General features: G+C 35.9%; 3 protein-coding genes and 1 non-coding gene across 5 annotated transcripts; 2 read left to right on the top strand and 2 right to left on the bottom strand.

The window, feature by feature from the left end:
* Nucleotides 1–1,410: 1,410 nt before the first annotated feature.
* Nucleotides 1,411–3,160, top strand: LOC113310276 (protein trichome birefringence-like 36). The gene is made up of 5 exons (XM_026558891.1): nt 1,411–1,856; nt 1,934–2,105; nt 2,189–2,370; nt 2,444–2,602; nt 2,697–3,160. The coding sequence occupies exons 1-5, from the start codon at nt 1,510–1,512 to the stop codon at nt 3,016–3,018; spliced, it is 1,182 nt and encodes a 393-aa protein (XP_026414676.1). The 5' UTR covers nt 1,411–1,509; the 3' UTR covers nt 3,019–3,160.
* Nucleotides 3,161–3,198: 38 nt separating this feature from the next.
* On the bottom strand, nt 3,199–4,751 carry LOC113312644 (germin-like protein subfamily 3 member 2). Its single transcript, XM_026561381.1, has 2 exons — nt 4,730–4,751; nt 3,199–4,220 (listed from the first exon to the last, which is right to left on the bottom strand). Exons 1-2 carry the CDS (start codon nt 4,749–4,751, stop codon nt 3,532–3,534), a joined length of 711 nt encoding a protein of 236 aa, XP_026417166.1. The 3' UTR covers nt 3,199–3,531.
* Nucleotides 4,752–4,882: 131 nt separating this feature from the next.
* On the bottom strand, nt 4,883–10,241 carry LOC113310275 (ABSCISIC ACID-INSENSITIVE 5-like protein 1). 2 transcript variants are annotated; one of them, XM_026558889.1, is made up of 5 exons: nt 9,944–10,241; nt 7,574–8,835; nt 5,834–5,914; nt 5,716–5,745; nt 4,883–5,380 (listed from the first exon to the last, which is right to left on the bottom strand). In XM_026558889.1, exons 2-5 carry the CDS (start codon nt 8,717–8,719, stop codon nt 5,291–5,293), a joined length of 1,347 nt encoding a protein of 448 aa, XP_026414674.1. In that variant the 5' UTR covers nt 8,720–8,835; nt 9,944–10,241; the 3' UTR covers nt 4,883–5,290. The 2 variants fall into 2 exon arrangements, with proteins under 2 accessions (XP_026414674.1, XP_026414675.1); XM_026558890.1 differs by having other exon boundaries at nt 5,843–5,914.
* TRNAE-UUC lies at nt 6,024–6,097 on the top strand. Its single transcript has one exon. It is a non-coding gene; the product is annotated as a tRNA-Glu (tRNA).
* Nucleotides 10,242–17,153: the final 6,912 nt, after the last annotated feature.

The following is a 17,153-nucleotide window of genomic DNA, read 5'->3' as shown; positions in this document are numbered from 1 at the left end:
AAAACATATGAATCACACACTGCATGTCAATATGTTGTGTCAAATTACATACACAACAGATGAAAAACATGTAAAACATATGACTCACAGAGATGTTGTGTTTCTATTGAACAAAAAACATATGAATCACACATTGCATGTCAATATGTTGTCTCAAGTTACATATACAACATATGAAAACATGTATACCAGACACTACATACAAATATTTAGTGATTCCATTGAAAACATGTAAAACAAACACTACATACAGAGATGTAGTGATTCTATTGAGCATATGTAGTATATTAGTTGAACATTACTACATATCTACAGTTTTTCATTAGCATTAAATATTGATATGTATTGCATGTCAATATGAAATTCAACAACAGGTTTCTAAGTATTGCATGTCAATATGAAGTACAAAATTAGGCTTTACTTTCTTCTGATTTTTGCTTACCTTCTACCTGAGGAACATTTGTTCGTGACGGAGTACCAACTTTACTCATACTCCTTGTTTTCGGAGATTTAGCCGCAGGGGAGGATTGTGTTGGTGAATCATCAACATTTTTTCTTCTTCTTTTTACCTGGGTTTCTTCTACAATTTCTTCTGTAATTGTCCGCTTGATAGTTCTAACCATTTTTTCTCTTTAATTGAATGAATAAAAATTAGGTTAGGAACTGATGATTATGTAATTGATTAGGTCAGGAACTGATGATTTATGTAATTGATTAGGTCAGGAACTGATGAAAGAAAGAAGTTGAAAGAAAAGGGAAATTGTTCAGATTATTTAGTTTGGGTTTTGAATGAGGAGAAGAAAGAAGAAGATCTGACAGGCGTCTTTGCAAATTCTCGACAGCGGATACAGAGTGTCAAACTTAAAAATTATCAGAAATTAAATTCCAATAAATAAAGGAAAACAAAGAGCTTCTGAATTATGAGGAGTTGATGAAGGAGTTGGTAGCGGGATTCATCAAGGCAGAAGAAGAAGAAGTGGGAGGAGACAGTTTTAACCCACGCATGAATGTTGAGGGTAGGCTAGTAATTTTCTAGGATTTTAAATCTTTTTGGACTAGCGAATAATTGTTCTATCCCGCTGGACTGGACACTACTCTCGGGTCGGATCTTTGGACCAAACAGGAAATTTCTCAATTTCTCAACTGGAATTTGATCTCGCCTCGGGTCCAGAGGAACAATATATTTTCTTTCTAAAGCCCAGTTACCCGCTTGTGAAAAAGTTTTCTCTTACATAGAAAACCAAGAAAAATTCAACCTCGTTGAAGAATCTCATACTTTCTCGTTCTCGCTAACTAAAGTTACTTAACTGATTAGTAAAGAGAGAAATGATCGTGATTTACTGGACATAATCATATCAAAAGAAAAGTAAAAGCCCAAATTTATCAACCGTGACTTGTGCCGAAATTGAAACACATTTCCAATCTAGACCAGTGTTATTACTGCTATTTCTAACTTCATCAACTACCAACAGACTTTCTTATTACCTTCATTTACTCAATCTGGGTTCCATGGCTGAATTTAAACTACTCCACTCTTACTACTGCTTCCTCTTCTTCATTACTTTAATCTCCCTAGTAACCATTTCTTGTCCACAAGCTACATATAGTGATGACCAACAATGGATAGAGGAGGAAAAGCTTGAGGGTGATATCAATATTGTTCAAACTAGAGGATTTTCACGAAACAGGAGCTGCGATTTATCATCTGGAGAATGGGTTTACGATCGATCCTACCCTCTCTATGATTCGGGTACATGTCCCTATATAAGTACAGCATTTAGTTGTCAACCGAATGGACGACCCGATTTTGATTACGAGAAATGGAGGTGGAAACCATTTGGCTGTTCAATTCCAAGGTAAAATTTTATGTACATGTAATGTCAAACTTAAATGTGCTTATAATTTAATGGTGTTTTTGTTGAAACCACTATAGGTTTCATGCACTTGATTTTCTTGGGAGAATGAGAAGGAAAAGGATAATGCTGGTCGGGGATTCTATCACAAGGAACCAGTGGGAATCTTTAGTATGTTTGATCCAAGCAGTGATTCCGCAGGATAGAAAGACCGTCACGTATGACGGTCCAACCATGGCATTCCATGCAAAGGTGATTAACATGTTTTTAATGAGTTAATGAATTAGATAGAAGATTTCAATTAAAGTACTTAACAGAAATAGATGTGGTGTTAGGATTTCGACACAACAATTGAGTTCTGTTGGGCTCCATTCCTAGTGGCACTGAAAGAAGGAGGAAACAAAGAAAGAATTCTACATTTGGATTCCATTGAAGAAAATGCGAAATACTGGAGAGGCATCGATGTTTTAGTATTCGATTCAGCTCACTGGTGGATGCACCTCGGCAGATGGAGTTCGTAAGTATCAGTTCGTCTTCTTAATTCAATACTACTAGCTTGTACAAACCCATTATGGTGTGCTTTACTACAGGTGGGAATTTTACATGGAAGGAAGGAGCATAATGACAAACTTAAATCCAATGGTTGCTTATGAAATAGGGCTTACTACATGGGCAAAATGGGTCGATTTAAATCTCAATCCACGGGAAACGCGTATCATTTTTCGAAGTATCTCGCCTCGACATAACAGGTGACTAACACTATCAATTCACTAGCTGTATAGATACTGTTTTTTTTTTTTGTATCAGTGCATGAGCTAATGCATAGTTTTTTAATATCTACAGAGAATTTGGCTGGAAATGCAACAACCAAAGAGAACCTCTCAAGTTCTTTAATCATCAACAATCTCCTCAAATACCTGAGCAACTTCTAGTTCTGAAAAAAATACTGAAGAAGATGAATTTTCCAGTTTACTTGCAAGATATAACAAGAATGTCAGCTCTCCGGCTAGACGGTCATCCTTCAATTTATGCGCGCGAGGTAGAGCATCATCGACGTAATAAGAGGATAAAACAACCCATAAGTTACTACTATTCAGATTGCAGTCACTGGTGCCTTCCCGGTGTTCCTGATGCTTGGAATGAAATGTTGAATGCGATACTTTAAAAGTCTGATAAGAACAATAGAAAAGAAAGAAAAACTACTAGATACGTGTTTCTCTTGAGTGCCGTTTAAGTTTTATTATCACTGTCATAATTTCTTCACTCTTTCAAGCAGTGGGAAAAATGATTTCATGTGTAACTTTTAACATGTTCTCTTTCACATTGGGTCTTGAGTCACAGCTAGTTACCAAGCACTGGCTAATCTTTCCATTAAGTGGCACAGTCTACGTTCCCAAATAAACTTTCACATAATCAACACGGCTAATATGGATAACAAACTCGCTGAAAAAATTAGGATGAACTAGAACAGGAAAAAAAATTGACAACTTCGTATTCTACATCTGTTGGTATAGTGCTAGTGCTGCAGAATGTGAACTCTTAGCCGGAAGAAGAAAACTCCGGATACGCTCCTCCTCCCCTACCCTTGAGCTGGTAGGACAATGAGCATTTCCGGTTGGCATTTGCTAGTGAGTTTTTAAAAGACGCAAAATAGTTGCTTGAGTAGTGAAAACTCAAACTATGGTTTTGGCATGAACCTTCTCCTTAAACTTTCAATCTCTCTAACAGTCAATCCAAAAGACTTCTCCAAGAGTTCTTCATTAATCCCAGATCCAAATATAGCAGTGGAAATTCTCATTAGTCCTGGATTTTGACTATTAAAACTCCCAAATATCGTTGCAGGTGAATCCCCGACATTCATTTGGAAGTGAACTAGGCCTTTAGGAAAGACCATAACTTCTCCTTTGTTGATCACTTTTGCAAAAATCCGGTTTGAAGTGTCTACAAATCCCGAATAAATAGTTCCTTCTAAAACTAGTGCAACCTCAGTTGCTCGCGGGTGGAAATGTGGAGCGTTAATACCTCCCACATCAAGGTCTGCTCGAACAAATGACATTCCCAGCGTGTTTAGTCCCGGAAAATTTGTCGGGTTCACCGGTGTTGCTGAAATTCCTGTTGCAGAGAAGTTACCAGCATGCTTTACATCTGAAAATATGAAATCGTTGACTGTTGCTTCTGATGAATTCTTGCATGAGAAATTTGTGAGATGGGATGACCTTATCGGTTTTGTTTCCGGAATGCAAAAGTCTTGAGCAGGATCTGGGTCGGATGCTAAGGTTGAGCGTATACTCAAGAGGAATACAAATGAGAAAACTGTTGCCTTCACTTCTCTAGTCTTTGCTATGTATATGTAGACTTTTATTGCATCTTAAATCACAAGAAACTCCTTTCAACTCTAGATGATAAGAAAGTGATAGCTTACCCGATTCGGTGGTTGTTGAATATGATTATTGGGTATCATAGCATGATGGCATTATCCATTGCTTTGGACACAAGGAAATGCAGAGGATTAGCTCCACCTACTCCCACTACTAGCACTCTGTTGATTCTTTTAACACACTTGTAATTGTTTCTCGTTAGGAAAACAAGTTAGGATTCCAACTTTTTTTTTTTTCTCCTAGCTTTTGGAATTATAAAATAGAGTAAATCTACTGCCCAACCCCACACTGACTACTCCCTGGAGCAACTTGCACTCACACTCCTATCTGAAATCTTTCCATTAGAAAGCAAAACTCTAATATCTTTAAAATTGCCACCGGGAACAAAGAAATGAAAATGGAGGTCGACAACACAGGGGTATCCAGGAGTTCAGACCATGCGTACCAACCGTCAGAGAAAAAGTCAACACATACTCCATCTCTTCATGAGAAAGATACAGTACCACCAGTCCTCCACCATTGGGTAGTTGTCACCTCCCTAAATGGTTAAACATGAAACTCACCTCATAAACAAATAGTACATCATTGAAATCTTATACAAGCCTAACACGGCTATTCATATTAGAACTCCAAATCATTTAACATCCCTATCTGAAACCGTTTACTATTGGAATGTATGACCCAAAAAAAACGTCCACTGGACCAGATCAGACAAAGCATAGTAAATAAATAAACTTAATTACAAAGCTAGAGCCAGAACCAGCAGGTTACAATCACACAACATTATTGCTTAAATATAAGATTAAAACCCTCATTAACATCTATTTCTATATGTATAAATGAAGAAACATAAACAAAGGAATCCACTTTGCCTATCCGTCCAAGGAAACAGTTACCTGAGAACTTTCTTTTTTTTTTCTCTCATTTTGATATTAGGGGATGTAATAAAATGAGAATCTCCTAGAAATCAATTGAATGTTGAGAATAATCAGCAAACTCATCTTATTTCACGTCAGACTCGATGCAGGTTCTTGTTCCCAAGTGACTTACTCTTCCGCTTCAAGAGCTGTTCGTTCTCCTCAATAACCTCAGCCTTTCGGTGGTCTTTTGTGCCTTAGTAGGGGGGTTCTCTTTCATCAGTTCTTGCAGCTGCACGTACACAAAGAATCATATTATTTACTACGAACCTTCGTTGGTTATAGTGATGCAAAATTAGTAATGGATCCTGGACAAAAACACTAAATCACCAGGAAAAAACAGTTCGTTTGCTCAGTACAGCTTTTGTTGCCACTGTATCTTTTGCTACGGGATTAGTGCTGCATACAACTGACACTTGACAATAGTGCTACTCAAACTGTAAATTTGCATTCTAGGTCTCCCGTCAAACATAAAGAATGCCACCTTAGTTGCTAACTGAAGCGTTATATAATAACCTACAGGAAATCAGTAGAAGCGAACGTTCAGAGAAATATAGTAATAAGTACCTGCAGTCGTCTCTTCTTTTCCACCTCCGCCTGTTTTATATCAACGTCTCAAAATCAGTACAACAGTGGTAAATAAAATACCAAGAAAGCAGTCATAAAACATAACGACTTTACGTACAGCGCTCACCAGAGACTGCTTAAGACGCGCATTCTCTTCCTTCAGTTGATTCAGTTCTGCTTCTAGCTCCACCGTATACGCCTGCATAGATAATAATAAGTACACTTGGCTTATTCACTCATTTATAACAGATGTATCTTTGTTGTTGAACTCTGGATTAAGAAATTAGAACAAGTGAACAATATGCAAATCCATTGTAGTCCAGCCCGGTTAGGATACCTGGCTTTCACCCAGGCGACCCGGGTTCAAATCCCGGCAATGGAACTTTTATTGTTTTTTTGCCTTCTCTGAAGAACTACAATACAAGCTAAATTCAGTAGTAGCACATAAATCTCTATCAGAAGCTTTAACCAATGTCATGGGCCCTAGACCTAGTTGTATTCTATCCTGGCAATGGAACTTTTTTCTTGCCGAATATCTATTTAGTACAAGCAGAATGCAATCATTCCACATAGTACATAAATTTGAACCAGATCAACCCAATGCCTTCAGCCTTTATTAGTTTTTTTTGTTTTTGTTGGGTGTTTGTAAACAACAGCTATGCCAGTCATCAGAGATTGCTACTTAGTAATATCACATAGACATCAGAGATTCCTACCTAACAATATGCAAATCCATCAGAGTCATCAGAGATTCCTACCTAGTAATATCACATACACATCCATTCAGTTCTATACTACCAATGTTTCAAAAAGAGAAATCCCTACACAGAACTTGTTACCCATATACCATATGAGCAGATAAAAGGATATTTGAAAACATTGAAAAAACTAACACGCAACTCTTCAATCACCTAAGCAAGCACGTGCATTAAAAGGAAATACGACTTGAAAACAATTTAGCATGTAAAAATAAAAGAAAGAGAAAGATATAAAAGATACCCGTCTTTGCATATAATCTGATACATCTATCCTTTTGCTTTGATCCATTCTCTCTACACCTTTCTAACCTTCTAAGTCACTCTCGAGCAAAAACTTGTAATGGAAAGGTAGGTTTCTAATCTCCTTAGGACAAATAGAGAGACTGAAGAGGGAGCATAAATTCTCTTAAGTAAGAGTAAGATTATGCCCAAAACACAAAAAGGGACACCACAATGTTTCATCATGCCTTATCTGGATACACTCGTCTTAATTAATTTTTTCATCAATTAATGCCTTTCCAATTTCGTCTATAAATTGGATTGATACGTGTTGTAGGTGGATTTTTTATTCTTGTCCCTAACTAGATACATTCACTCTATCTGTTTTGATTCACATCCATATATACTTTTTCAGTTTGAATGATACGTGCCATTTGAGTAATATCCAACTCATTAACAAGTCACTCAGTCGACACCTAAGGCAGCAAGGACATCTTTTGGGAGAGAACCGGACATGCATTAGTACTATTCTCCTGGACAAATATCTAACCAACTGACGACCTTAACACCTTATTGGATTTCCTTGCACTAATTCATATGGATGTCAGATGAGTGACAGCACTAGTACCTGGCCATGGTTGTGAGTCTGAGACAACAAAAAGAAGGTGGCCCGAGATTGTTCGCTGTCTCAGACTCATCCAGGTAAGCATATCACTCTATGTACTGTTTCCACACAGAGTCAGATAGACCATTCAGTCCTCCTTTTTTTCAATTTTGAAACCTTAACAACAATCAATGGACCCACACATGCAATTCAAAACTTTTATGGCATTTTTTGTTCATAGTTGAATGAATATCAAAAAAATAAACCAAATATGTACCTGTTTTCTAGCTCTAGACCTTGCTGCAGATTCTCTGTTTTTGATCATTCTTCTTTGTCTTCTCTCCACAACTTTCTCAACTGGGCCGTCTATAATCCTCTTCCTTCCTCTCATGCCTCCCATTTGATCCAATCCATACTGATTAGTGTTTTCCATTTGATTCCCACACATGCCATCAGAGGACACTGGACTTACAGGTGACCCCATGGCCAGCGTCTGTGCTGCTGCAGCATAACCACCTCCAGCACCACCATTCCCTACCCTTCCACTAAAACACACACCACTTGATTGAAAACCACCATTTCTCTTCCCACCACCACCATAATTCGAAGTTTCTCCAACACCACCTACGGGATGTGGAAACCCTTGGTAAGCTGTTGGAATACCGCCTGAAACACCATTTCCGACAGTTCGGGGATCTGGAAATCCAAGACCCATTACAGGTCCCATTCCAAAATTTGGGTCCACACCAGCAGTGATAGTTCCAGGGTAAACCCCATATTGCTGTGGTCCACCCGGTGTAGGTGCTGCTGTGGGTGGTGGAGTTTGTGACTGTAGTAACTGATGTTGAGCTGAAGTACCACATGCTTCCCGAACTACCCCTGCTCTAACTAAGAAATCTTCTAAAGTCATTTCCCCAAATGTAGGTTGACGATGGGTAGTCCCGGAATTCCCGACATTATTAGGTTGTTGTTGCTGCTGTTGCTGCTGCTGTTCTCTGTGAATCTCACCCCAAACTTCTTCAACAGTTTTTCTACAGAGTGAACCTGGAAGAGAGATGGAACCTTGACGAGGTAAACTTGGATGAGATTTTAAGGTTTTGGGGTCATTTTGATTTGTTGGTAATGTTTCACTATTTGAATGAACAGCTTGATTCTCTTCAGCAGTCCATATATTTGATAAGAACTCATCCATATTCATTGACCCAAAATTCTTGCCATTTTCTGATAGCGTATGTTGAAACTCATCTAAGGTTAATGAATATATTGAAGATTGTCTTCCTAACGAAGATAATGTATGATTATGATGATGGGTTTTTGATGATGTACCATTGTTGTTGTTATGATCATCTTGTTGCATTGGCTGTGATGATGGTGCTGAATCTACTTCACCATGAGTTAGGTTTTGATCTGATTCTGAAACCATGGTTGTAATAACTAAAGATTTAAGACACTATAGGTCTAGACTGTCTAGTAGGTTTGTGACCTATGTTTTGTGAATACCGATCAGAGAGAGTTGCTACAGTTCTATGAATTCAGAGTCTGCAAAAATGAAATAAAAGAGAGTGTCAGGCTTATATACAGAGTATAAATTAAAGCGTATTTCCTTCTTTTTTAAATTTTTTTTTTTTCCGGAGTGAACAAGAAATGGTAGAAGAAGGAAACAAGATTCTCTGATTTTCATCAGGATTCAATTCTAATTACTCCCTTGAGTCTTCATTAAGCTACTAATTAATACTGTGACCTAATTTATAAAGAACAAAAGTAGAAGTATGAAGTATCTGCCAAGAACACTATTTTAGTATTTTTGCTCAAAACAAGGAACCAAGAAAGGACACGAGTCAGACATGCAAAACAATGAAAATAGTTGTTGCAGAATCAGAAAACTCGTTTTTTTGAAACTAGCAATCTTTTCCTTTCCTGTGATACTACTGTCTATTCAATTTCAAACACACTTCTTGATTAACACTACTACTACTGCTAAACTGTAATTAATCAAGAAGCACTTTCAGGTGAAACAAATTTCTGCAGTACACATAGTTTCAAACCTTTTTTTTTTGGCCCCACAATTAATCTGAAAGGGAAAGAAGATGGCCCCACGCTAAAACTGAAAAAGAATTGTGGGCCCTTGCCCCCACACTATCTATCAGTAATTTAATATCAGAAACTAATTGATGAAACATTGTGAAGATCATCAGAAGATTCAGAACCCTATGCTTTGATTTCAAGCATCCAAAATGTTTTTGAAACCAGAGTAATTTTGTAGATGATTTTATGTCCGGGAAAGTAAGGCATTGCATGTCGGAATATTAGGTATAGAAGAGAGAGGTGAAAAGGCAGTACAGGAGGTACAAGATACATACAGTACTTCATTTTTATTTTTTTTCATATTTTATGCATAAAAAAGATTACTGTCACTGGAAATGGAATAGATTGGGAATCGAGAAGGTAAGATGCTTTCCTCTTTTGGTTAGTTTTACTCAAAAATATCTCAGTGGCAATTCCGTAAAAATGTTTAACGTTCCGATCTAAGTTTCTACTCCGGCTACAATCTTAGCAATGCAAGAAACACATCATTAACGTAAATCACAGTCGACACAGTAATATAAATGTAATCCCTGGAACATAAAAGTTTGGGTTTGATTCTTACTTTTTTAGGTTTTGGATAAATAGTAGTCCAGCTGGATCGATGAAGATTGTAGTAGAAGTAGTGTATAGCTGAATGTCAATAGTATATTGCAAATCAAAACTAGCTAGCGAGCCACAATCATAATTATACTGTCACCACCGATGAGGATAATCGAATCAAAACACAAAACTGCATTTCTTCTTCGTTTCTACTGTGATTACTTCAGCAGTATGGAAGAAATTTCGAATATATATATATATAGTTCCCAGCAACGGTAACTTCAAATCATAAGAATGGATCCTGAGCGAGAAAACGATGTTTAGAGAGAGAGAGGGAGTGATAAAAGAGAGCGGCTTCACCAAAGCATTTTCTTCGTCTAATGACGTTTTATATTAAAGTTTTGAGAGAAATGGCGAGAGTGAAGTTGGTTTTAGTCCTAGTAGTGCTACAAAGTTTTCTTGCATTAGTAGTAGTACTGTGACGATCATAGTTATCCCAGTAATATGGGGTCCACAAAGAGGAGGGTTAGGTCAATTAAACAGAATTTCATAGAAAGCGTTCAGATCCGAGCTCCCTCCCCTTGATGCACATAAAAAAAAGTTGCAACCTCGAGCACCTGATTGACACGTTTAAGACGCGTGTCGATCAGAAACCCTCTCTTTAAACTTCGTTAGGTTAACGCGTGTCGACCTTTAATAGTTGAACTCCAAAAAAGAGGATTCCTCGTTGCACGTGCACTCTCTGACACTTCTCAATCTATTGGCCGGATTTACTCTGGTTAACCTTTACTCTTTGTTGATCTAATTTTCTAACGAGTCGTCCAGCGGGTCTACGGGGCCGTCTTACTGGTTAGGAGCAGTGTTTTCATAACCGGATCGGCCGGTTCGACCAGAAAACCGGTGAACCGGTGTTAAATCTGGGTTGGGTCGACAATGACCCAGATATTTGTCAAAATAATTAGAAAACCCGTAAATCGTTGGTCCAACCGACGACCCAACTGATCCATCTGGAATTTTTGCCAGTTCATATGGGTTGTTTTAGGTCGCTGTATACAAATCGGAAAACAAATCTTCTGATTATCTTCGAATTTTTAAAATGGTTTAAACGCTCGACACATTTATATATTTTGTTTTTGAGATTTTGTTTCTGTTTAAAGCAAATCTCCTTAGCTTTTTCCCAAATTCATTAAACTCACTAGAAACATTAATCAATGTAGGTGTCGTTTATGAGATTAATCAAAATCTGTTACGGACAATATTTTACTTCCTTTTTTCTTTTCTCTTTTCTTCTACGGCTATTTAACAAATCAGAAATAGTAAGTAATAAATTATACATATATATGTGTTTGTGGGTTTATCGATTTTTCCTGAGAGTTGTACTGTGTAGTAAAAACAAAAATTTTGTGGCTTTTTTATGTGAGTGTACTGAGTGCTAAAAACAAAATCTATATAGCAAAAAGTAACTCGTATAAATTTACGAAGATGGTGTTAATTTAAACATGTCAAAAAAAACCTATAATAATAGTTTAAAAGGTTATCAATATTACATCCTTGATAAATAAAAGGTTTAACCGAAACGCTTGCTAAACCGTATTTGTTATTGTTATTACCACTTATCACCACAACTCTGTCAGTGCCAATAGTTTTGTTAACATTTTTGTATTTATTAAATTTACGACACCCGTTTCTCTTTCATTTAAACCTCACCGTCATCGTCTTTAGCATGAAGTGTGATCCATAATTTCTTTTTGTATGATAGGTTATTAAGTATTTGGACAAATATTATACTAACAAATTGATTTTTTTCTAAGTATTGGTTAATTATGACAATTTATTATTAAAATAATTAATCTATTTTTAATCAACGGAAAGTAACCCTAACTACAGTATAATTTCATTAAAATAATAGCTTTGGGACCAAAATTTTTTCTTATTTTAGCGATTTTTCTTAACTTGCGTTAGCCTAGTTGGGATAAAAGAATTTTATTATTTTAACGAGTATAATTTTAAAGAAGTTATACTATATTATGATTATCGTCAAAAGATCGGCTCCTTAATAGTATGAAGTAGATCAATCAATTAGTTGCTAGGGTTCATTAAAAATTTCATCGATAAAGATTAATGGAAGACAAAAAAGATTAATGGAGTATGAGAAAGAAACTCAACATCAAAAACTTAATTAAAAATAAAAAATAAATCTTAATTTTTTGAGAAGGTTTGTGGATATTTACACTAGTATTTAAACTTATTTCAACTTTTTATGATGAGTAGAATATGTAAAATCGAGATGATAAATAGGCAAAACCAAAACCTTAATAATTTGTTATCTCAGTGACTTAATTAACCACTCAATTTTATTATCTTAGGGTTACAATCGTACTTGGTGATGTATATTTATATCCAGCAACATTCTCTTTGAAACTCTAATATCAACTTGCTCGTATTTGGTCCACTGAGACCAATGTGAGCAAGAATTTCGTTTTTATTGAGCTTTTAGTAGATTAACTAATTAAGATGTTGCAAGAAGTTTTGTTTTCCTTAAGGTTTTCTAATAGCACCTTATATAAAAATTGGGCACATTTATAATATTTAACTCTTTCCCTTTGTGATTTACAAATAATTGGTAGTATATTTATTTGTACATGAGTTTGATTTAGTGGTGTCAACGGATCTGGGTAATACTATCCAGGACCGGAACTGGTTACCGTATTCGATTTCGGGTTTCAATGGTTCTGGTCCGGTTTCTAAATTAGTAGACCTCGAATCGGTCCCGTTAAAAACATCAAATACTCGTTAGGTCTGGGTATCTATTAGGATCTAAAATCAACTAAATTGTTTGCTAAATATATTTTATATTCGTTATGTTGGCTTGAAATTAACAACTTTTTTATAGTGTTACTGTTAAATCTATGTAAATGCTTTATTTATGACTAAATGTAAGAAGGAAATGTGAATGAAGAAAAAAAATCTAAGCAAAACTAGATGAAATTTTTGCATTTAAGATAAAATTAACAAACAAAATGACAAATATATAGGTTCCCTATACCCACTGGTACTCGACGGGTAATAATACTCATTATGACTTGAAAGCTATCAATTCCTAATGATTCTACCCGTCAGGTAACAATATTGTTAATGAATCCAATTTTAGGATCCGAAACCAGACCCGATTCGTCCGGATCTGGTTTGATTCCGGGTAATCGGGTACCCATTGGCAACCTTATTTCGATTTTCTTGTATTTAGATGTTCTTTCTCTTCTAAACAATTTACTTGTATTTTAATATTTATTTTTTTCTAAACAATCATGTAATCACCATTTTGGATTGAATGAAATGTAATTTGGTTGTTCATCAAGAAAAAAAACAAAAAGAAAAACATATTTGATGAAAAACTTTTGAAGGCTCTCATATTTATCTCTATCCAAACATATTAGTTAATCGGAATTATAAGTTAACCTTGTTACAACATGTTTGGTTTTGTGGATTGGGACTTACGCGATTCCAATAACCAAATTATAGGGAACATTTTCTAAATTACAGATAAAGACAGTTGGTTGGAAAGATCCACTCAAATCATTACTAAATTCATACGTGTATTAATACATGATGTTTTTCATACCTTGATATCTCGTGTTTTACATCATGAATCAAAGTGCATCAAATTAGAAGCTACGATTTCATATCGTTGTGATAATTTTGATAGCAATAGTAACAAAAGAAATAAAAATTCATCCGAAAATAAATTAATAACAAAAATCTTAATGGGCTTTATGTTTGATTCAATACAGAGAGCTTAGAGAAATGCAGAGTTCTAGGCTAGCAAAACAATTTCCTTAAAAGTTCTAATCTCAAGTTGATTTTTCCACTCTAGTTTAAAAACAAAAATTAGATTTCGCAAATATTGCGTTCATTTCATTCCATAAGTTTCTAAATAAATTAAATTCCACGAATTTTTATGGAGTTTATTGTAAATGTAGCTATGGAGTTTACGTTAATAACAATCTCTTCCACGTTCTCTTGATGTTGAAGTTCTATTCATAGACTACTACAAATAAAAATGTAAAGGGTTTCGTGTACTTGGATTATTTAACGGTACTGCTTATTCAATATTGGTTAAGAATAATATATCTAAAATTTGTGCACCAAAAATATTTGGTATATTATTAAAAAAAATACAATTTTTTGCAAACTTTCTAACGAGTATTCACCTATCATTTCAATATAGAGATGAGATTCTTACCATGCTGAGTAGTGAGGTCAATCGTTAATTATTAAACTAATCTAATATGTCAATTAGCATCCTTTAGAGGATTAAACAAAAAATTGAATTCCTAAATATAAATAAATATATTTGTCTATCTTAATATATTTTGTAATCCAGAAATGGATACTCCAATTGGAATATCTGGTACGTATTTTCAAGTAACATTGGGTCATTCGACATGGATATGATTCCTATTTTAAAGTATTTGTGTTGCATTATATTTTATTTTAAACAAGAAAAAAAATGTAAAGCAACAAGGACTCTAAGATTCATATCCCAAAAGATACGCCATGGCTGCAGCAAAAAATTAAAAATCTAGCACACAGACACGTATGTGGATATTTATACGATAAAAAATTTAATCATAATATTATGTATAATTATAAACTAGTTAGCTTAGATGATCTAAACCAGTTTTAATTAGGAATTCTCATTCCAATTTAGAATTTAAGAATGTTAACTTATAGGTTTTGAAAATTTAAAATTTTTACTAATAAAGACCATTATTAAGGGAGTATTACCATGATGAAATTGTATATATTATACCTTAAATTCATGGTATTACAGTTAAAATACATAAAACATGATTGTGAATCCGTATTCTTAGAACCAGAGATCCAGTCTTACTAACTGGTTTATGCTCCTATAAGTTTTAAATTTACATGATGGTAGGATCTTAAGTTTCACGAAAATCAAAAATTGATATATTCTAAAAAAAACTATGATGAATACCTGGTAGCGTTAATCCTTCATATGTCATCGATCAATTCGTTGTAGCAGAAATACCTTGTGGAGATCTTGCTTTCTCTCTCTTGACCTCAGCCATAATTCTTTGGATTCAATATTGATGGGGTTTTGCTTCCATTTTATATATAATAGAGATAGGACCAAGTTTCTAGGGTTTTAGTATTATTCTTATATCTTGACCGTCCATCAAAAAAGAGAAAAATATGGAACTAGCCTATTATAGAAGCCCAACAAGTTTGAAAACATCTAGATTAACCCAAAGACATCACATTAGCCTAAGGGATAACTACATCATGTGGATATTGTCTTACAATCTCCTACTGGTCTATATGATACTCCATTAACAGACATAAAGCGCATATGGAACTAGCCCCTTATAGAAGCCCAACAAGTTTAGCAACATCTAAATTAATCCAAAGACATCACATTGGCCCAAGGGAAAATTACACCATGTGGATATTATCTTACAGTCTCCTACTGGTCCATGTGATATTCCATTAACGAACATAAAGCGCGCATAATTACTAAACAAATGTAATGATTAGCATAATATTTTAATCGAGTAGGCTACTCATGAGGTCGTAGCGGTTGAATATTACCTTGTTATCAACAAGTTTTCTTCCGTGTACCAAAATACGAATAACTTATTCAATAAGGCTTTAAATAGGAACATCGTAATGGTCCATTATGTATTTAAGAAATAAAAATATTATTAACATTAATCCATTCACATAAGTGTATACTGAACATATATATAAAAATCAATTTAAAATAATTGTAGAAAAAGAGAAATAAGTGTTCAAAATAAGCACATGAACTAGTTGCTTTTAATAATCAATTACTTATATATAAACCTAAGATTTCAATATGTTCTTAAGAGGTCTTACAAAGAAACTATTATATATGTACATTTTCATATTGTTTGAGGGTGAAAACATTTTCTGCTGGTTTCGGTAATTTCGTGTGTTGTGGGTGAGAAAATAGTTGAAACCCTAAACAATGTACTGCAAGGAAGTACTTTAGATTCGAGAGATCAATCTGTACAGATCCGGCCTAAACCAAGAAATTTCCATTCCATACTTGCTTCGGTCACAAAGTGAAGGAGAATGGTTGGTTTTAGGGAGGGAAGCGAAGAGAGTGTTGAGACCAGAATAGTTGATTCTGGAAGATTAGTTGTTTGACTTATATCAAAAAGTGAAAGGTAACAGATGGGAAAGCTAACAATTGATTTCTGAGTGTTGTATGCTCCTGACCAAAAACTTGTCCTTTGGTGGAAATAGGTAAGACCTATTTATACAAGTCGAAGTGAAACGTACTCTGGTCTCGTAAGAAATAGAAACGGATGAGTAAATGGGAGGAGGTGGTAACTGGTAACGCCTGGAATTGATGTTCCATAATGAAGGAAAGCGTTTCACCATTACTCCATGTATTTACTAACCGCCTCATTCTTATGACACTGTCTTGTAACGGGCGTAGTGTACGCCACGCGCTATAAACCTCCAAACCAATACCCTAATAAGCATCCCCTAGTTTGTGACATGTGTTGATGTCTCGAGTGTTTTCGTGGAAAACATGTAGCACGTTGCTGCTGTTTGGCAAGTTGAGCTTGGGAGACTTGTCAGCTCGATGGTGACCCTCGACGGTCGAGATTTTTCATCTTGAGAGGAAGGGTAGTCGTTGATTATTGAAAAACTTCGTTTGGTAGCCGGCGGCATGGTTTAGGGCCGGCATGGCTTTGGCGCAGTGTAGGCGCGACCAAAATTAGGGTTTTGGTAAAACCGTGATGTTTGGCTTTGGGCCGCAAGTTGCCATGCGTTTGGTGACGAACTTGGACGGCTGAGATCCGCATCTCAGATGGAAGGGTGGCTTTTGATTGTTGCAACCCCTCGTTTGGCAGCCAGCGGCATGGTTTAGGGCCGGCATGGCTTTGGCATAGTGTAGGCGCGACCAAAATTAGGGTTTTGTTAAAACCGTGATGTTTGGATTTGGGACGCAAGTTTCCATGCGTTTGGTGGCGAACTTGGACGGCTGAGATCCGCATCCCAGATGGAAGGGTGGTCATTGATTGTTGCAACCCTTCGTTTGGCAGCCAGCGGCACGGTTTAGGGCCGGCATGGATTTGGCATGGAGGCGTGACTGGCATGGTTTTCCATTGGCACGACGAGGCGGCTGGCATGGTTGGCATGCCTTGACGCGAAGACGTGGCTGGCATAGTTTGCCA

The sequence above is a fragment of the Papaver somniferum genome, chromosome 9 (genome assembly GCF_003573695.1).
Source record: "Papaver somniferum cultivar HN1 chromosome 9, ASM357369v1, whole genome shotgun sequence".
NCBI classification, from domain to species: domain Eukaryota; kingdom Viridiplantae; phylum Streptophyta; class Magnoliopsida; order Ranunculales; family Papaveraceae; genus Papaver; species Papaver somniferum.
Note: the sequence above shows the minus strand (reverse complement) of the source record. Positions and strands in the feature narration are given on the sequence as shown.